At 45.5% G+C, this 20,684-nt stretch overlaps 1 protein-coding gene across 1 annotated transcript in view; it reads left to right on the top strand.

Annotated features, from left to right (window-relative positions):
- The window catches only part of VILL (villin like), an 85,638-nt gene that overhangs the window by 30,850 nt on the left and 34,104 nt on the right, over nucleotides 1-20,684 (top strand). The window contains exons 3-6 of the mRNA XM_034662242.1: nucleotides 5,443-5,475; nucleotides 11,957-12,058; nucleotides 15,361-15,417; nucleotides 18,865-18,957. Of these exons, the coding sequence (XP_034518133.1) occupies nucleotides 18,910-18,957 (48 nt within the window). The 5' untranslated portion in view covers nucleotides 5,443-5,475; nucleotides 11,957-12,058; nucleotides 15,361-15,417; nucleotides 18,865-18,909. The remainder of the gene's footprint in view (nucleotides 1-5,442; nucleotides 5,476-11,956; nucleotides 12,059-15,360; nucleotides 15,418-18,864; nucleotides 18,958-20,684) is intronic.

Here is a 20,684-nt window from a genome sequence, read left to right as displayed (position 1 = left end):
AATAATAGCTTAAACAAATAGGGGATTATTTTTTCACATAAAAGGCCTGAGTCTGGCAGTGGCTGGGTTAGTTTAGGGGCCTGGTGATGCCATCAGGGACCCAGGTTCTTTCTGTTCTTCTGTCTCTCCATTTTTCCGCTCCACCATCCTTGGCTTGTTTGCCTTCATCCTCACGCTTGTTTATTATCTCGAAGTCACAAGCTTCAGACAGCATATCCACATTCAAGGGGAGAGAGGGAGGAGTAACAGTCCCCATGCCTGTCCCTCTTGTGGAAAGTAAGTGCTTTCACAGAAAATCCCAGGGAACTTCCACCTAAGTTGATTGGCCAGAACTTTGTCATATGGCTACCCTCCAGTCATGAGGGAGGCCCTGGAGGGGAAGAATTTAGACTGGCATATTCCTGCCCTCAACAGAATCAGAGCTCTTTCACAAAGGAGAAAGGAGGAATGACTGCTGAGTTGACGTACTCGTCAGTGTGGGCTCAGTTTTGCTGTAGTAACAACCCCCAGACCTCGGAGGCTTAAAACAATAAAAGTGTATTTTTCACTCATGCTACATGTTTATCATGGATTAGGCTCTCTGCTCTGGGGCACTTGTCCAGTAGGTAGAGAATGTGAGCCACATAATTTATTTACATCTTTATAGTAGCCTCATTTTTTAAAACTGTTTTTTTAAAAGGTGAAATCGAATTTAAAAATATATTTTATTTAACCAAAAATATCCAAAATATTATTTCAACATGTAATCAATAGAAATAATTATCAATGAGATAAAACTTAAATTCTTTTTATCTTACTAATTCTTCAAAATCTGATGTACACTTTATACTTATAGCATGTCTTACTTTTCAGTAGCTACCTTTCACGGGCTCAGTAGCCGCCTGTGACCCATAGCTACCATTATTGGATTACATAACCTATCTTGTCCTCATTCATGGACTAGATTGAGGAAGGCCCTGTCTTTTTGCTTCCATCATTGTCACAGCAGGGAAACGGGAATGTGGTGGATCACACTGGCTCTTACAGTTTTTACACAGAAGAAACTTCCATCTTATTGGTCAAAGCAATTCATGCGACTACCTCTAACTTCAGGGAGCATGGAAGTACAATCCTACCATGTGCCCAGAAAGAAAACTGGATTATTTGGATAACGGTGCTAATTACTGTTACAGCAGGTGGCTACTAGTTTCTGACCCAACATCTAATATACAGTGATTTTAGGAAGGTGGAAAACAGATGGGTAAAATGTAACAAGCAGATCAAATAAAAAGAAAGCAAAGGTGGCAATATTAATATCAGACAAAACAAAATTCAAGGTCACATTAAACAGGAGAAAGAGGGACATTTTCTCATGATAATAGGTCTGATACACTATGTGTGTAATAGCCATAAACCTGTGTATAGTAATCAACTGTATAGAGAAATATATAGAAGAAAACCATTTAAACATGATAAAAAAAACTATCTTATAAAAATATGGGGCACCTGACCGGCTCAGTTGGTGGAGTGTGTGACTCTTGATCTTGGGGTTGTAGGTTCAAGCCTCATGTTGGGGGCAAAGATTACTTAAAAATAAAATCATTAAGGGGCGCCTGGGTGGCTCAGTCAGTTGGGCATCTGCCTTCAGCTCAGGTCATGATCCCGGGGTCTTGGGGGTCTTCCCCTGCTCAGGGGGAGCCTGCTTCTCCATCTCCCACTCCCTCTGCTTGTGCTCTCTCTCTGTCTCAAATAAATAAGTAAAATCTTCAAAAATAAATCTTTAATAAATAAATAAATAAATATAGCAAACAATATAGGAAAATCTTTGGCAGTTTCTGGCTAATGCAATAAGACAAGAAAATGAAACACTTGGGGGCGCCTGGGTGGCACAGCGGTTAAGCGTCTGCCTTCGGCTCAGGGCGTGATCCCGGCGTTATGGGATCGGGCCCCACATCAGGCTCCTCCGCTATGAGCCTGCTTCTTCCTCTCCCACTCCCCTGCTTGTGTTCCCTCTCTTGCTGGCTGTCTCTATCTCTGTCAAATTAATAAATAAAATCTTTAAAAAAAAAAAAAGAAACACTTGGTATAAATATAAAAAAGATTAGAAATTAGTTTTGTTTGCATATGATGTAATTATTTACATAGAAAACCCAAATTCTTCAAAAATAGAATCATTTTAGGTTTTGCTATGATAGCTCTTATTTATGGAGAAATCTGGCATGTTTCTAGATAAGACTTAAAATTTATGTAGAAGAAATAGTATCTAAGAATAGGTGAGAAAATTTTGGGGAAAAATAATGGAAGATGACGTGCCTTAACAGATGAAGCCTTACTGTACATTGGTATAAAAAAATATTTTAGTGGAATTTCTATGATCAGATTCTACTATAAACCCTCTTGCAGCCCCAAATTCTGATGTGTTCCCCCAGTGAGCTTTCCTCATACTTTCCCTCCCCCAATTTAAAAATCATTTTAGAGAATCACTTTAGAGAATCGCCATTAGCAGAAGGACCACAGTTGGTACCCTAGGTCTGTAGAGGATAACACTCCTGTCATTGTAAAAGCTTTTTTTAAAAATAGTATTTGCCAGGGGACCTGGCCGACTCAGTCAGTGGAATGTGTGACTCTGATCTTGGGGTTGTGAGTTCGAGCCCCACATTGGGTATAGAGATTATTTAAAAATAAAATCTTTAAAAAAATAATAAATAAAAATAAAATAGTATTTGCCTAGGTGAAATGCCATGAGACAATGGTGATGTACCCCTGACAGGTTTCCTGGAGTGGCTGGCTGTATATGTGAGAGAATAAAGGCTTTTGAAGGCAGTTCCTCAGGCAAAGCTGAGCTGGACTCAGTGTTCATTCATAGACTTCCTTTACTTAACATTTATGAAAATGGCTTTTTATTTTTTTATTTTTTATTTTAAAGACAATTTTTTTTAAAAGATTTTATTTATTTATTTGACAGATAGACAGCCAGCGAGAGAGGGGACACAAGCAGGGGGAGTGGGAGAGGAAGAACCAGGCTCCCAGTGGAGCAGGAAGCCCAATGCGGGGCTCAATCCCAGGACCCCAGGATCACACCCTGAGCCGAAGGCAGACACTTAACGACTGAGCCACCCAGGTGCCCCTGAAAATGGCTTTTTAAAGAATTAACTTAACTCTGAGTAATGCATCATTTGCATTAATACTTGACTATTCAGTCTGTAAGACCAGACCCCACAGAAAGAACCAGGGTCAAAGTGGGGCTGCTATGGCCTGGAGGAGGACCCTCCACACTCCCTCGCACTCAGCTTGGTCAGGACACCTGGAACACAGAGCCCAGGTCCATAAGTTGTGGAAGCAGATTCTAGGCCCATCGCTGCTGCTGGCCTCCAGCTCTCCCTGCCTTTGGAACTCTCAGCATGCCAGAGGCAGAGGGAAGGCTGTGGGCAGAATGCAGTGGGTGGCATCTGGGATTCTATCCACCCTACATATTCACTTTACCCTGGAGAAGTGCTTCTGCAGCAGTTGCCGAGAGTGGCAACTGTCGCCACCATCACGGTTACAACCTGGACCTGCAGGCCAGTTGCCCAAAATAAAGGGGTCCAAGGCCCTGGCCAGAGGCAAGAAGCAGCCAGCACCCAGAAGAACCCAATGGCCGGGACCATGGAGGACTTTCTCAGGGAGAGGGCAGAGTAAAGGGATCGTTGGACACTCACTAATGCGTGCATACCGCGTGTACACACGCACACATACATGCAAACTTCCAGGGTAATTTTCCAGCCCAAATATCTGGCCAGAGGAGCGTCTTTGGTCCTAGCCTGTGTTTTGCCAAGCCCCTCAGATGTTTGTTACTGTTACCTCTTCCTTCACTGATGTGCTCATCTTTCCTGAAGATGCACCTGTGTGGAGGGGCTGTTTGCAGCCTCCCAGTAGTGCAATGGTTCTCACTTGGAGACGATTTTGCCCCCCTAGGGCACACTTGACAATGTCTGGAGACATTTTCGGTTGTCACTACTGGGCATTGTACTGGCATCCCGTGGGTAGAGACCAGGGGTGCTGTCGAGCATCCTCCAAGCCTCAGGACAGCCCCCACAGTAAAGAGTTACCAGGCCCAGAACATTGGTACCTCCGGGGTTGAGAAACCCTACTCTGTAGTGGCCCAATGGGCTTGTGAGCTTCTGGTTATTCTCCCCACCAAGAGCAGTGACCTGTTCCTTGGTCCAGGTGTTGGGAGTAATATCGCTTAAGAGTTTCAGAAATGAACTTCTCTGCAGAAGTTCTTAAAAACGGATTTGATTTGATAACGCATCGTGTTGGAGAGCAGCACAGCTCTGCCTTGAATAATGGCAGAAGGCAGTTTAGAATCCTTGAGACAAGCCCCAAGTGTCCTGAAAAAGGAAAGAGCATCAAGGTGATCTCGAGAGGGAACAGTAGTTGCTGTTACACTGCAGAGGTGGTCACTAGGGCTGCAGATGATCAAGAAGCCCCTAAATGGTGCTTAGAGTCAGAGCAGAGCTCAAAAAGGTACCAGCCACCTGCTTCTGTCGACAGTCAGGTTTGACCCCTTCCCATGAGACCCTTGTCACCAGTGAGCCACCCCTTAGTAAAGATACACTATTCACAAATCCTTCCATGTGGGAGACTGGAAGCAGCATATCTCCTCGTCAGGAACTATGATGCTGCTATTCGCTGCCTCCCATTGCACCATCTAAAAAAGAAGAAACACAGAAACTGGAAACGCCCAGTGGAGATAACGGAGAGAATGTGTTATTTTATTAGCATTTCGTAATGATGCCAAAATGAAATGTTTCCATCAACCAGGTTTGGAATGACTGGCATTCCGAGGCTGAGGAATGGGTGAGGCCCTACCTTGGGGCCTGAATTTTCTTAACACTCCCTGTGAGTACAGGTTCTGTTCCCCTCAAAGGGAACGCTGTCTGTGGCCTCAGGGGGAATTTCTTGAGCCTTGCCTTGTCCCCTCTGCCGAGTCCTCCTCTAGAAGAAAACAAGGGAGAGGCCAGGGGGTTCCTCATAACCTGATAAACTAGTCTTCCTTTCCCTGCATATTGTATTGACTTAAAGCTTAGTCTTCTTAGGGAGAAACGTACTCAAAAGAAGAAATAGGCCAGTTATTAGAGGGATTAATGGATCAAAGCAATATACGGGCTTTTGTTTTTATTTTTCAATTAAGGATTAAATTCCTGGGAGTAAGGGAGGCACCATTTAAATAAACAAGATTAATGAGCCTCAGGAACCCAGCCTGGTTTGTCAGGGGAGGGAGTGTCTGGGACGCAGAGTGGAGCCCAACGCCCTAACTGGAAAATCTTTGGGTTCCTCCTGTGCATTAAATACCACTAAGGTACAGAGAACAGGAAATCATAGGGCTGCTGTACTCAAGAGTGCTTTGAAGTTTCTTTGGAGTATATGATCTACTGACTTCTCATCAAACCTGACAATGATTTCTTTTTTCTTTTTCCTTAGGGTGACCAGAGGCAGGTCATTCCCATACCAAGTGTATGTATATTTATCCAATTTTATTTGAACATTCATAGAATCTTGTAGCTTTGGGCCTACTGATAGAAAGATTTTTTTTTAGTGTTCTTGTGCATGTTGAGTTTAGCATGTGGTATAAACAGCTCTGTTCTGTTAAAAAATGAAGCTACACTTTAAACCGTGAGCAGGAGGTCCTGTGCAGAGAACGTTTGCTTTCTCAGGAACAGCAGGACAGCCAGCATCTATTAACCAGATTCTCACCTTCCCTTTCTTTCTGCGAAGGGCCTCCAAGCTAATAAGCTAAGGCGGCCTGCCGCGCTTCCCTACCCCAGCACCTAAGCCGGAACTCCATAGACTAGGAGAACATGCTTTTGGCCAGACATAGGATTTGACAGCAGCTCCCAGGGAGCTTGGTGAGCCAGGTGAGCAGACCATTTCTGTCTGACCTACTCATCAGTGTTGGTAGCGTGGCCCTGGCTCTGAGATCAGAAAAAAAATTGCCCCAATTGTATTCCCTGAACTTGCAGGACTCAGCACTACTCCTACAGGCTGGCTTTGCGCTAATTCTGTTCCAGCTGGGCACTCCCTTGGACCACCACTTCTCTTTTCAGCCCTGAAATTTGGGAGAGGAGCTGCACCACTGTTCAGCCTCAACACAGGCCACCCCCCCGCCGACATCCGCTATCCCCACTGTTCCTGCTCTGACCACAGAGCCACTTAGCCCGAGGCCAGACAGCAAGAAAAGACCGATGACTGACTCTCAAAAGAAGCTTGCACTTGAGGTGTCCACATCAAACAAGAGCATTTAAACAGTTCTGTGTCCTTAGAGAAGAGTTTGGTTTTAAAAGATGTCCATAAATTGCTATTTGAATCCATAAAGACTCTCTGATTCAAATCGTTTGACTCAGATCTGTTCATCTAACTTTCCACGAACTTTTTCACGTATTTTCTGGAAACATCCAAGAGACACAGCCATCTTACATTGAAAGGAATGGATTTCAGTAGTACAGGTTGACTCCATATTTGGTAGTGAGTATCACTTATAAATTGTAATACATAGCCCCCTGATTTTTTTATAATTTCACTTTTCGCAGGACTTCAACTCTCCATTAATGAGTTTCGGGGGTTTGTGGGGTGGTTCTGACTTTGCCAGCATGCCTAGAGGTTGGGCTTTGTCAGAAAAACTGACTTTAATCCAAAAAAATGTATCAGGCAGCAGGACTTCTTACCCAGTGTTTGAGTGTGATACCCAGTGGGATTAATACCAGCGGTGTCCTTTTAACCTTTAATACAGAGTAGTTTCATACATTTTTCCTGCAGAGTTACCTATGTTAAACAGGTGACAGGTAGCAGCTTTTCCGCTACCTGTGATACTCCCACAGCACTGGTTTTTCTCAAAGTTCATTAAGTGCTGAACCAACCATTTGTCAGGGTAGAACTCTACCAAGGAAAGTGACTCTTTCCTCACAAAACTTGACACATTCTAGAATCCCAGAATGAAATAGCCAAGGGGAAAAAGATCCCTTGTATAATTTATTGCACTGTTAGATCAATAAACTGCTGACTCCTTCCTACAAATAAGACTCTAGGTCAGGCCTTGTGAGTCTCTGAAATATCTTGCAGAAAAACAAAGCCTGGCTAAAGTAACTTGCATCATTGAATGATATCCTCCCGAAAAGCAGTTCTACTGATGGGTTCATTCTGATTTCCACTGGCTGCTTAGCATGCATAACTGAACCCAGGTCCATCTGGAGGCCAGCTTAGCCCCAGGATTCGAGCCTTGGGATCCCCTGCAGAATCTGTACCCACCTGTCAAGGCCACAGGTCACAGTAACAGAGTAGCCCTGCCCTTTGTGGATCACAGGGGACCTGCTCAGGGAGCCTGTGTGAGCTTGGGGTGCTGAACCTTAGGAAATGTGAAAATCCAGGCTTGTGCTAATCCCAAACCAAAGCCTATAGCCTCCAGAAAGCTGTTCCAGGCCCTGAAGGTGAAAGGTGCCCCCGAGTCTGTGGGTGCCCAGACTAGTTCCAGCTGGAGCCCCCCCAATCTCTGCTTCCCACCATACCCATCTTGTTTCATTTTCATGCTACTCTGTTTATATGTGCAGCTTTGGTCTTTTGATTTCTTACTAAGCAGTAATTGAAGCTCATAGTTTTAAAAAATACTGAAAGAATAAATTAAAAAGAAAAAAAATTCCCAACATGGTCCCACTCCCTGGAATAACCACCTTCAATATTTGTTATGTATTCTTCCAGAAATGTAAATAAACATGACTGTATTTATATAAATGAGAATTTTGCAAGATGTGCAAGATGTTTTTTGCTTTAAACAATATACCTCGAACTTCTTTCCAAGTATTAGTGCATAGTGAGTGATCTACCTCATTCTTTCACACGTCCTTGATGGCATTGACTTTATTTCTCTTTCTGGGCCATTACAAATACTTAGGAATATTCCTGTGCACATATATTTATGGACTTGAGTTACAGTATCTGTTGTGATCCTTTCCTAATCGTGGAAATGCTAGATCAAAGGATATATCTTACATTCTGCGTAGATTAAGGCTAAATTGTCCTTTGAAAGCCTAATTTATGTTCCCACCAGGAGTGTGTGTGATTACCCATTCTCTCACCCAAAATGATGATAATCAAATATTCAATCTTTGCTGACCTGTGAGTAAATAATGGTTTATCGATTCATTTATTTGATTTGCATTTCTTTATGAATGAGGATGAACACCTTTTCGCAAGTTTATTATCTATATGTCTTTCTTCTTCCCTATTCATTTCTTCTGGATGTTCTACTGTGTTATCTTTTTCAATTCAAGGAAATGAAGACTTTCCCCCAAATTTATGGTATATCTTTTTGCCTTGGTTATAATCATTTTGGCCACACAGAAGTTTAATTTTATATAGGCAAATATGTTAATCTTATCCTTTATGGCTCCTGAATTTTATGTCATGCTCTTAGAAAGATCTCCCCATTCTATGACTGCGAGCCATATTTTCTCCTAGTATTCTAATGGTTTTATCACTATACTTAAATCTGTGACCCTCTGGAATTCATGTTGGTGTAAGGTATGAAGTAGTGATCCAGCTTTATTTCCTTTTCCAAGTGGCAGGGCAGTTGTCTCGATACCATTTATTGATTGATCCAGCTTTCATACCCCTCTTGAAAATGACATCTTTATCTGGACTTGACATTAAACATTCCACTCAGTAACACTGGTCCCCCAACCAGAAGCTGGGATTTGGGGCCCTCCACACATCTTACTGGAAGCCTCATGGGCTGCCTAGTAAAAGTCAGGTATTGAAGGGTGAGGAAAAGAAGCAGAGGGATGGGTTTAGAACCCTCTGAAGATTGAGGTCATGGCTGAGGGTGAGCCCCAGCGAGGAATGTCACTGGTACTGTGAGCCAACTCCTCCCATGCCCTCTCTTGTGTGAATCTCACTCCATTCTGACACCCACCACGCATGGTTGCAGTGCAGCTGAGCCATAAAAGTGCTGAAAAGGGAGAAGAGAAATGCGCTTTCTAACAGGCGTCTATGCTGTTTGCCTAAGCCTCTTAATAAACAATTGTATACTTTTTTCTGTCAAATCTTATGAAGAAGGTCTAGAGTTTCCTTTGCCCCCTCCCGCAGAAGCCCCAGATCTCTGCCCTCAGCTCTGAGGCTTGGGGAGCCTACTGTGCAGACCCTGAGCCTGAGGACTCATGTACAAAAACCCTAGTCTGATGTGCCAAGAAGGGAGTGGGGGGTGCGGGTACTCTAAAGAACCTTAGAGTTAACTGTTCATGGCTGCCAGTTCACTACCAAGGATGGGACATTCCAGACCTACTCCCAGGAAGAGAACTGGAATGAATGCCCTTCCCAAACCTTGGGTAGCAAGCCAAGGCTCCTTTCTTCCCCTCTCCCGCAACATGATTTTGCCCCTACCCCCACCTCCTCCATCCCCCTGGCAATGCCCTCCATGTGCTTTGGAGCAAGAGGTTTGTGTAGAAAAGGCTCTTCTTGATATAACTGGTGTTCCTCTTGTTCTCCAATTCTGTGATGGGCTGAGAGGAAATTTGCCTCAGGGCATTTTTAGTTAATAATTCAATCATCACCTGAACAGATCAGTTGAAGTAACAAAGCACTGTTGCAATTATATAGCGTCCTTGCGTGTTCCAAGGACACAGCTGTCCAGAAGAATTCTTTACCAGTGGTCTGAAGAATTTGCATTAATCAAAAAGCAAGCTCTCAGAGAAGCTGCATGTATGTAGGAAGCGGGCTGAGGATTAATGGAACCCTCCTCGCCCATTGCCCACAGCCCAGCCTTGTTCTTTGCAGCACAAATGCTAAATCAGTAGCTTGCTTAAGAGTACTCTCACCCATCTCCCTCTTTTCTCTCTTCCAGTAGTACCATGAGGCCTTTTCTGTACTGTTAGCTCAGAGAATGCTTGCAAAGTGTGGGTTAAATATGCTAAGAAAGTAATTTTTATTCTCAGGTTTGGAAAATAACTGAGCCACTTTTGGCAGATCTTTGATGTTTTCAGATTGGCTAGGGATAGAATTTCTAGAGCCTTGTTTTCCAGGCTAGCAATTACATAAAGTGAAAATGTTGTTTAGTATATAAATGCATTGAGAAAGGACTGGACAGATACACACTGCACTAAAAAGGGGGGCATCTGGGGAAAGGAATGTGGTGCAGGGAAAAGCGAATAGTTGTCTGTTACATATCTGTATTCTTTACAATGACAATGTGTTTTTATTACATAATTGTGTAATAAAAAATTAAGTTTTATTCTAGTCACAGGCGTGCTTTCTGCTGTGGCCCAAACAACAGAAATAACTCAAGCCCTCTTTATTATGTTCACTTACAGAGCTCCTCATGCCCTGCCTTTTTAAAACACTTTTTTATACAGAACTTCTTGCGAGTTTAATTTTTCCAGCAACCTGCCTGCTTGCTGATTTATAATGAAGGACAGAGTCCTTTCTAGAACCCCAAATCCCATTCCCCACATCTAAGGCACATCTCCTCGCAGGTCACTTGCAGTACTGGTGAGGATATACTGCTTGGTGAACTTTAATTAGAGTCAAGGAAGTTGGAGGCCATGAAGGCTTTTTCTTATGGATGATGCTGGACAGGAGGAAACACCCACACTCACTGGAGAGAGCCCCTGTAGAATTAGAATCACCACACGCAGCCTCACCCTGTCAGCCCCGACAAGGTGATCATCACATCTGCAAATTTACCTACCCTGTTGACTTCCTGTGTTACATTCACTGTTGAACCAGCAAAGTCCAGAATTAACTCTGGATCCTTGACTCATGTTCACTTTAACCTCCCCCCTACCACCAGAAAAAGGAAATACCCATTTAAAAGGGAATACCTCTTGATTTCTTTTTTTTTTTTTTCTTGTTTTTTGTTTTTGGGGGTTTTTGTTTGTTTGTTTTAACAAACTAAATTGTCTGTTCTTCAGTGGCTAGGGACACATTTTTTGTGTGTTTTGTTTTGCATTAAATAATGAACAGAGAGAGCTTGACCTTCCAGGATAGAAAATTAGCTAGTTAACCTTGGATACTAAATACACCACAAATTAAGCTAAAATACTTCAAATCATTTCTAGAATGAGGCAAGGCCCAAAGAAGTAAGACTGTAAGTCAAGAATGAGGTTGGCTGAAGATACCTAGCCATTTATTAGCTCTTTACAACCTCTTTATCACAAGATTAGATTCAGCTACTACAAAGACATAAAGAGGTTTTCTGATTAGCACACAGCATACGGATTAAAGTATAACTTCCAGATACTGAGAATCCAAGGGGTAACAATGCCACACTCACTCAATATTAATACTGCAGTAAGGCAGACAGTACTTTACCTCGACCACTTTTATTTCTATTTCCTATTATTAGAACTCACTTTGGATTGCATTTTGCTGGTGGGTCTATGGGTAGTCTTCAAGTTTCTGAAAATTTTAGTCATTCAAACAAACAACACTGTGGTATAGCTCTAAAATATACTTCTGTACCACAGTGAATTTCAGACAAAATATGACCCCAAGAAATGGGCCTGGGAGGATGAGAGTAGCTAATACAATTGAACATTAATTTTTGCATAGCCCGTTTTAACAATAACAGTAGCCACTGTATATGTGCCAGGCAGAATGCTGGGCGCTTTACCACAGTTATAGCTGATAACAACCTTTCATGGTAGGTATTATTATCCCAGCTTACAGCCAAGAGAAAGACAGAGCTGATATTCAAACCCTGGCTTGTCTGGTTCCAAAGCCTAGGCCCTCAAATAACCAATCAGACGATGGCAACAGTATTTGTTAAAACTTCAGTTGCAAACTACCTAGTCCTATTGTTTTTAATAAAATTCCGTGATGTGCTTAATCAGGCATTTAAACGTTTGCTCTCAATTAAACCTCATTGATATAATATGATACGATAATAAGGACATTGGTTTGTCTTTTACATAAAAGTAATAATACTGATTTTTTTTTTTTTTCATTTTAGCCACCAGCTAAATACCTCCTTCCAGAGGTGACGGTGCTTGACTATGGAAAGAAATGTGTGGTCATTGATTTAGATGAAACATTGGTGCACAGTTCATTTAAGGTAAATCAACAAAGAAAACAATCTGTGATCTTTGTGATTCCGTCACAGTTGTATTGGAAAGGAAAAATAAAAAGGATAACATTTTGTGGTTGTTGGTGTATGACTTCACTGTGCATGAAGAAATCCCAAGAACAGTTGCTTATTAACTCTGGTGAACATTAACTCAAGTAGTTGAATATTACATAGTTAGTTTGGGGGAAAATGCTGGGCTGCCAGTGTCACTGAGACCTCATTCTTACGTATGAGATTTGGGTTTTCCATCCCTCCAGCCCCTGCAGAAAAACTTCTCAGGTAGCAAAAGGCAATCAATGCCCCAGGACACTACTGTGTATTTGTCAAGGTAGCCATGTTTTATTGGGAGGGGCAGGAGAGGCACTGTTCAACTGTCAGGCAACCTGTTATCTTGGAAGTTTTCCCAGACCAATTTTTGAAAGTGGTCCAGCTTTAAAGAAGACCTCCAGAGTGACAGCATCTGGGCAGATTCAGCCATTTATTTTGAGCTTTTTCATGACAAGAGGTTGCTGGGGGTATTTTTACAAGCTTCATAGCTGAATGAGTGTCCATCCACCTGCACGACTTCCCTTCTGAAGGAGGCGGGGCTGCAGTGACGTCACTGGGAGCATCACACCACCGTCTTCCTTCTGTTCCCTTCCTCTCTCCACCTCCCTGCCAGGATGACAGCAAAAATTACAAATTCCCGGAGGGCGTCCATGTGGGAACAGCTGTGGCTACACTATTAAGAAGTGACTTCGTGAACCATCTTTCCATTTTTTGAAATGAAACAGATTGTTTAAAAGAGGCAAATGATGAAGAGCTTTGGAAATAGGGGATTTGGTGTGTTGGGGGGAAGAAGAAGGGTCCTGGTCCTATTTTCCCTTGGGGTATTTCTGGAGATGAAACTGCTCCACTATCACTGGCCAGTTAGACCCCATTCCTCCTTTTACCTGCAGCCTTCCACTCCTCTTCCTTTGCTGAGAGATGTGAAAGGCACTATCCATGATGGGGTATGTGTCTCACATGAACCATAGTCATTCTTTGGCCGTTGTATTGGGAAGTGGAGGAGCCATCAAATTGACCTGAAGACCTTTCTGTCGGAAACATCCTCCTCGTGCCTGCTTTTCACTGAACAGAAGCCTTCCTTAATAGGACACAGCCAAGCAGTTGTCTGTGAGTCCTTTGGGAGAGTGGAGAAGGTACCACACTTAACTAGCAGTGGGAAATGGCCTGTCTGGCCACTGGGGCCTGAAAGTGTCACCTCCTTCCCTAGCACCTTGAGGGCCCTTCCAGGATTGGTCCCGTGGCTGCCATGACTTTGTGCCCCAGCTCAGCTCTGAACAGCATTGGAAGCCTTTTCTCCCCTGTGGGCAAGTTACTCAGCACTCTTCAAATCCCTTAGGAGGAAAGCCTTTTGGAGCAGGGGTCATTTGCCATTTCAGCCTACGTGGCTTCCTCCCAACGCTGGCCAGACTGCCTGAGGTTACGGAGGGTTTCTGCCTCCAAAAGCAGGGCCTGCATTATACCACAAGCTGATGTGAACAGCATCTCTTCATCTCTTCCCTCCCTGGCCTGCCTATATTTGCGAGCAGAATATTCTTTGTGGTGTGGGGTTTTTTTATTCAAGTATACTTCACATACAGAGTTGTATTAGTTTCAGGTACATAACATAATGATTCAACAATTCTATACATTTCTCCATGTTCATCAAGATACTTGTACTCTTAAACCCTTTCATCTATTTCACCCATCCTCCCCACCTCCACTCTGGCAACCACCTTTATCATATGCTTTTTAGTGTTCTGGGCATTTCAGAGACCTTGGCGAATCTGAAAGCTGTGAACCTCTCTCCTTGAAAATGTACAGCTGTACAACACACAGGCTCTTAGACCCAGGTTAAGAACCATGGCTTGGCATGGCCTCCTTTACACCAGCACGTGAAAAGAGACAGGCTCAGACTTGCTCTGAACTGGCGAACGGTTTTTCTCTTTCAGTGTACTCTATGGAATATGATTTCACAATCTGCTAATGCCTTGTCAGAGTTTCTTCTTTCAATCTTGGAGTTTTTAGCATGATTTTGTAGTTTAGTTGTAGAATGATAAAAAACCGAACTCATCCTTGGCCTTCCAACCACAGGAGTGAATAAATTGTACTCTTAAGCCTCAGGTGCTCTCTTGAGTGCTTAGGAATGGTTCTGCAACTAGTACCTTCTACATATTTTCAGCTTACTTATCAAAGAACAATGTGTGTGGGTACAGTGATGGGCTTAAAGGCAGATCCCAGTTCAGACTCTGACCGGAGACGACGTACCGCACACCCCTCTCTGGACCCCTGCCCAGTGTCCACCACACATGTGCTTTCCTCCCTCTCTCTTTCCTACTTGTCCCAGGGGTTTGCATTCTTCTAGTTCTCTTGGGCCTGTTCGTTAGAGTAGTTTCCACCTCATTTATGAAATTCCATTTAGAACTGTATGTAAGCCCAGGATTGACTTATGCAGGAACTGCCAAAGAACCATATTTGGATTTTAAGTGTCATTAATATTGTTAAATATGCTGAAATTTGTGGGTGTGCTGGGCATTGTGTTACTTAAAGCAGAGCAGTCGGGTGGGGGGGACGGCGCTGGCTCTCCCCACTGCTCAGAGCAGGAGCCGGTGCTGGGCAAGGCTGAAATCACTGATGCTCAGGACCGAGGGAGCCATGGACACTCTTCAGACCCATTAACTACAGCTGTGGAAGAGAGGAGACACCAAGGTCTGGAGGGAAGGAGCCTGCCCAAGGTCATGTCTTGTGGCCTCTGACTTCACCCCCACGTGTCTGTGGCCCTGTTTTGTGTTCATGTGCTCAGCATCTCCTGCCGAGCAGCCCATCACAGGGCTGCCTGCATCTGTGGGTTCAATAAAAATCATTCTCCCTCAAGTACCATGGTCCTCTGGGACCATCAGGCTCTCACCTCCTCCCCCTGGTGGCCAGCAGTGGTCTGCATCATCCTGGCAGGGCTCTAGACAAGAGCTGGGGTTTATGAGAAGTCCTATTCCCTGGCTAGGCCTTCCTACCCTTTGTCCTTCAGGCCAGGAAGATGATAGAGAGGTCGGACCAAGATGCTGAAAACGTAGTGATATTCAGAACAGAAAAAAATGTGCTTCCTTGCTTGTGCTTATTTTAAGGAACCGAAGCATAGTTGAACATCCTTTGCCTGAACTGTTTTTTCCAATAATAAAAACATTGGTCCCGGCAAGCCTTATTCTTAACTAAAGTTTCCAGTTTTATTTTGTTCTTTCAGATGTAGTAATTATTTCTTTTCTCTCTAGCCTATTAGTAATGCTGATTTTATTGTTCCGGTTGAAATCGATGGAACTATACATCAGGTAAGAAATCAAAGATAAATCTCAGCTGCAATTAGCATTTTTTAGTAATTACATTTCCTGTGACCTTACTTCTAAATTCCCATTTCATCAATAATTTTATGACCGAATCAAAAGGGAGTAGGCTTTATAAAATAAATACAATGGTTTTCTGCTTTTTTTTTCCACTCAGATGAATTTCTTTTATACTGAGTTTATAAGGGAAACTAAAATCTGTTTGAAGATATTAGATGTGGTTGCAAGTTCAAATAGTTCTTTGATTTGATTCAGACTTTTAGAAGTTTCCATATCCCCCACTGGCCTAGCTTGATGGTCTAATTAACTTGCTCATGTAAGTGCTTTCGGCAACTCTCCTAGCAGGCAACAGGAAAATGCCACGAGTCACCCACTTATGGGGGAATCTTGGGAAGGGGTGTCTATTTCCAGTGCTAGCCACTCCGGACTGATCTTGTCACTCCTACATCATGTTCTCCAGGGAATCTTTAGCAAAATCCCAACCCAAAGGATGAAGAGGGAAGGGTGTGTTTTCGGATCAGGAGGCAAATTTGAATAAAGATGCCCTAGTTAATTGGCATGCATCTTTGTTCTGATATTTTTTCTTGTTATCTACATGGTGCTTCTCCAGGAATAGCTTCATTTATGAACATATTGGAACATTGTAGGAAAACTAGCCTTGGAGGTTGAGGAGTTGGGGAGACTTTGTCAGGTTTTTCACAGGGATGGTCTGACCATCTTCCTTGTCAACCCCAGGGTCATAAAGGGACAGTCTCTGGCCTGATATGTTTATATCCCAGAAAGGAAAATCTCTCTTGGTGCTTGAGCCATTTTAAATGGATGTCTTTCCTTAATGATGCCAGTCGTCCCTTCGGCCCTTGAGTACAGGGTGTCAGAGTTGGTGATGCCTTGGAAATCAGCTGGCCCAGCCATCTCATTGTCCAGATGGGGAAATGGAGGCTTAGCCAGAGAAAGGGTTGATTCAAGGTCATGCAATGGGAAGAATTAAAATGAGACTCCTAATCTTTTGCCCCCTGGCCCATGGCTCTTTTCCTGGTGCTCTAGTCCCTTCCCTCCCCTGCCAGGAGGTCCTGCAGGAAGGGGCCCTGAGAAAGGCAGCTTATCCCTAGTGTCTCCACACTTGATGCTTTTAAAAGCCATGAGGGAGCCAAAAGACAGGCACTTGGGCATTTAACATTTGCAAAAGCATCAGCTGAATTAACTCAGCATCTGAGAAGCAGTTAGGGCTTCGTTCATTATCTTGGCTTCTGCTACAAAGTAATGAGACAAAGGAGAGGCTGCCTACTGGCATGGCAAGAATTAGGAGAGAAATTAATCCTTCTTACCTCAAAACTGTGAGCATGACCCTCGGGGCCTGACCTACTATGGCCAGCCCATTCTTGAAGTGGCCACCCCAGCTCCCCCAGCCTCCCTCCAGACTGCGCTATGACTCACATGGTCGTAGATACTCCAGAGCCCCAGGGCTGGGGTCAGAAACTCTGTCTCCTGAGGGAATGAAGCCACAGGCGCCAAGAGGAGGACCAAGGCCCTGGCGAAGGCCGTGGCCTCGTTCAAGTAATCCAGGATAGGCTGTGCAGGTCCCAATGGGCCTATTCTTGGTTACTTGCACGCGGACGCGGGCCTGGACGCCGGCATCCGGGCCCAGGACCTTCCTCCCTGCCAGAGGCACCAACAACCAGAGTTCCCAAATCAGTCTCCTGCCCTTTGCGTGTAGCAAAGCTTGCTTTCTAAGCAGTATTCCCAAGGAGACTGAGGACCACAGGCCATACCCATTCCGTGGCATCGAGGAGTCTCATGGGCAAAGTGGGGACCTGGAGCTCCTGCAGCCACAAGCCCTGCCCTCACCCCCACCCCAGCCTCACAGCCCTGTTGGCACCCACCCCAGGCCACCCTGCTCCCCTGGCCCCTCACTACACCCTCGGCCACAGACCATGCTCACCCGACTCTTTCAGTGAGCCCCAAGTTCCCGCCAAGTCCTGGCTCTGTGCAGAATTCCTCTGCAATGCACAGAATGCATTCTCTGTGCAATATAGAGCCCCGCCTCCCCTCTGTGACTCCACAGGACAGACAGCCACAACATCTGCCATTCACAGCCCCACGCCTACTCCCCCCAACCTGCCTTTCACACTTCCTCTTCAGCCACTTCTTCTCTCCCCCATCTCCTCTAAAGGGCTGGTCATGAAGGGCTCGGCCGTGCTCTGACACCTGGGTGTTTTCAAGCCAAGTCTCATGCTCATACTGTTTCCTCTGCCTGGAAGCTTGCTTCTTATCCTCACCAGCCTGGTGAACCCCTGTTCGTCCTGCAAGGTCCAGGCCAAATGTTACTTCTGTGATTCCTTCCCCTTGAGCGGGGAGTTAACTGTGCTGAATATATCCCTGTATACAACTTCCTTATGCATGCTTATCTTGATTTGTTTTTACTTGTATCTGCTCTAGACTGTGAGCTCTTCAAGGGCAAGGCCTGTGTTTTGTTCATTTTTGTAGCTTCTTCAGGCTGAGCACAGAACTGGGGCTCAGTGAATATGAGCTGAATTGAATTTTAATAAGTTTGATTTATTTTAGGGAAGTGGCTAATTTCAAATGGAATTTATTCAAGTTTTAATTAGTTCTTCCCTCCTCCCACCTTCCCTATCTTTTCTCAGCAGCTTTGCCTTCTCTCCCATTTCCCTAGTCTCCTCAGATTTGTTCAGGTCTCCCAGTCAGGAGCATGGAGCCCAGCAGCCACTCTAGGAAAGCCTCCTCTTTGCCCCCCTCTGCTTGGAGCTCCCTCCTGTTGGCTGACTGGGGGCCTGGGAATAGGCTGGCTTCATGTCCCCTGACATCTGTTTCTGTACCAAGCCCAAGCAGAGTAACCTTTGTGGTGTCAAGTGGACAGCTTCCCAAACTGACACGGAAGGTACTTCCTGCAGCTTTGCTGGGCCTGCACTCCCACCCCAGGCCTTCCGAGCAAGGGAGGTGCTCCAGTCAAGGGTAGAAGGTGGCAGCTGGAGCAATCCCAGAGCTAACGGGCCGGGCCTGGACCTCCTAAAGAACAGCCCCCAGACCATGGCCTATGTCCATATAGGGCCTGACCAGAACACGTGCCAAGAAACACATGTGAGAGAATGAGTCATTTCACACAAACATGGCACAACCCTTCCACTCACTGGTTCTGAAAATCCCTACGACCCACAGCACCAGGGTCGGCTTCCCTTTCTCCCTTGGGAGGAGTGTCTGCACCAAACTCAGACCCAGAGCCCAATCTGAGGAGTGTGTGTGGCCTGAAGTGCCACCTCTGACTACATAGCCCTCATACAGTTGGGGTCTCCATGCCACAAATGGAGCTGGAGCAGGAAGCAGTTACCTTCTCAGGAATTCTTCCTGCATGAGTGGTGGCCCTCGGCCACCGCCAGCGGCTGCCACGACTGACCGGCTTACTGTTTGCGACTGTTGCAGGTGTATGTGCTGAAGCGGCCCCACGTGGATGAGTTCCTCCAGAGGATGGGGCAGCTCTTTGAGTGTGTGCTCTTTACTGCCAGCCTGGCCAAGGTATGTCCTTTTCCCAGCTGGGCGCCCCCAGCCACTCCACCCCGACCCCCTGTCTGTCGGACAGCCCGCTATTAAGGTGGGGGAAGCGGTTTCTATGGTGACAGGTTCCCACCCCAGATGGGATGGATGCAGGCCATGTGCATAGTACCAGCCTGAAAGGCTTCTGGGTTACCATGGTGACAGGGAGCCCTTGGAACAAATGCTCTGTGAAGTTGCTGCATGCAGCCGCCTGGAGCTGGATGTCCACAGACCAGGATATCACGAATGTGTCCAGTGTTACCAAGAAAAGGCATCTGCGTCTCCTCTGTTGACTGGCAGCCCACTGCGAGAGGCTCAAGCCTTTGTGTCCTTCATTAGCTTACACAGGTTTGGGGAAGGATAAGTGTCCAAGATTCATCTGCATGCACAGGCTGGAAGAGGGTTCTGACTGCCCTAGTGAGCCCTGTGAGATCGGGCAAATGACTTCACTTCTCTCGACTCCGTGTCTTCTAGAAGTTAGGGATAATTCCCTCTACGTCATGGGGTGGATCAAATGAAATATGCATGTAAAAGGCAAAGCATAGTGTCTGACTCACTCGGCAAGTATTCGTGGAGCACCTGCTGTACTCCATATGCCCCGCAGGCTCTGTCACGTGGTCCATGCTCCTGATGTTCGTTGTTTAGTTATCATAATTGTTGATGATGACAGTTCACATGGTTTGGGCTTGTAGAGTGGCATGAATCTTTGACCCAGTGTCTACGTTGGCCCTAACCACATGGAGTGGTTTCTTTGCCTTCTCCTACTGTTAAAGGACCCCCCTCCCATATGGTTATGTCTGCCCTTTCTCACATGTTGCTGAGCCTAGGGGGGAGAGGCTAGGCCCCCACTCCTTGGAGGAGATCCTTGCCATGACCATCTCTCAAATCCTGACTCTGATGGGGCCAACACCATCTATTTGTGGGAGGCATCACCAGTGTCACTGTGGGGACTCTGAAGTAGCTCCAGAGATGAGCTCTGGGGGGCCTGTGTTAGCCACCTGCTCATCTCCTGGCCTGCTGCAAGGACTCATATGCAGTTCCCCACCGCCGCCAACAATTCCTAGCTCCCTTCTCTGCATGCTGAAGACTCTGACTCCAGGTTCCCAGACATCCCGCTTTGCCAGACTGCGCATTCCAGGTTTGGGCCATCTCTCGGTCATGGCTGAAATGAGAGAGAACCCCACCTGCACAGCATTCTGCCAGGCTCATTGCCAGGCCTCGAAGCATGAGCTGGTAGAGAAGGAATCCAAAACCTAGGCCTTACTTTTGTATACTAAAAAGAACATCACCTCAGGGCAGACAGTCTTCCCCATGGGCGCTCTTTCCTGTGAATGGCACCAAGGCCAGTGGTACTGTAGCAGAGATGGCTCTCCTGGCAGTGCTCTGGGGTGCCGAGAAGCCTGAAGTGACAACTAAAGAAGTAACAAACAGGATGATTGCACCCGCCCAGGGTAGATGGAGAGTTGGTGGGATTGAGGGCTGCTACATCGGGGGGAGGCTGGCAGAATTGAAACACTGTTGCTTGGCATTGTCCCCAGCACTCACTTAAGTATCCTTGGGCAGTCTCCCTTCCTGGACTGCTCCCACCTGCGCCTCCATCTGTCTCTGCAACCCTTCTCTCAGTGCTACTGCAGCCTGGCTCAGCTGCGTCCCCTCCCAGGTGCAGCCTTCCAGCCCTTTCTCCCTGTGGACAGGTGGGCACTCCCCAG

This window comes from Ailuropoda melanoleuca, chromosome 6 (genome assembly GCF_002007445.2).
Source record: "Ailuropoda melanoleuca isolate Jingjing chromosome 6, ASM200744v2, whole genome shotgun sequence".
Classification (NCBI taxonomy): domain Eukaryota; kingdom Metazoa; phylum Chordata; class Mammalia; order Carnivora; family Ursidae; genus Ailuropoda; species Ailuropoda melanoleuca.
This window is presented reverse-complemented; position numbering and strand designations above follow the sequence as displayed.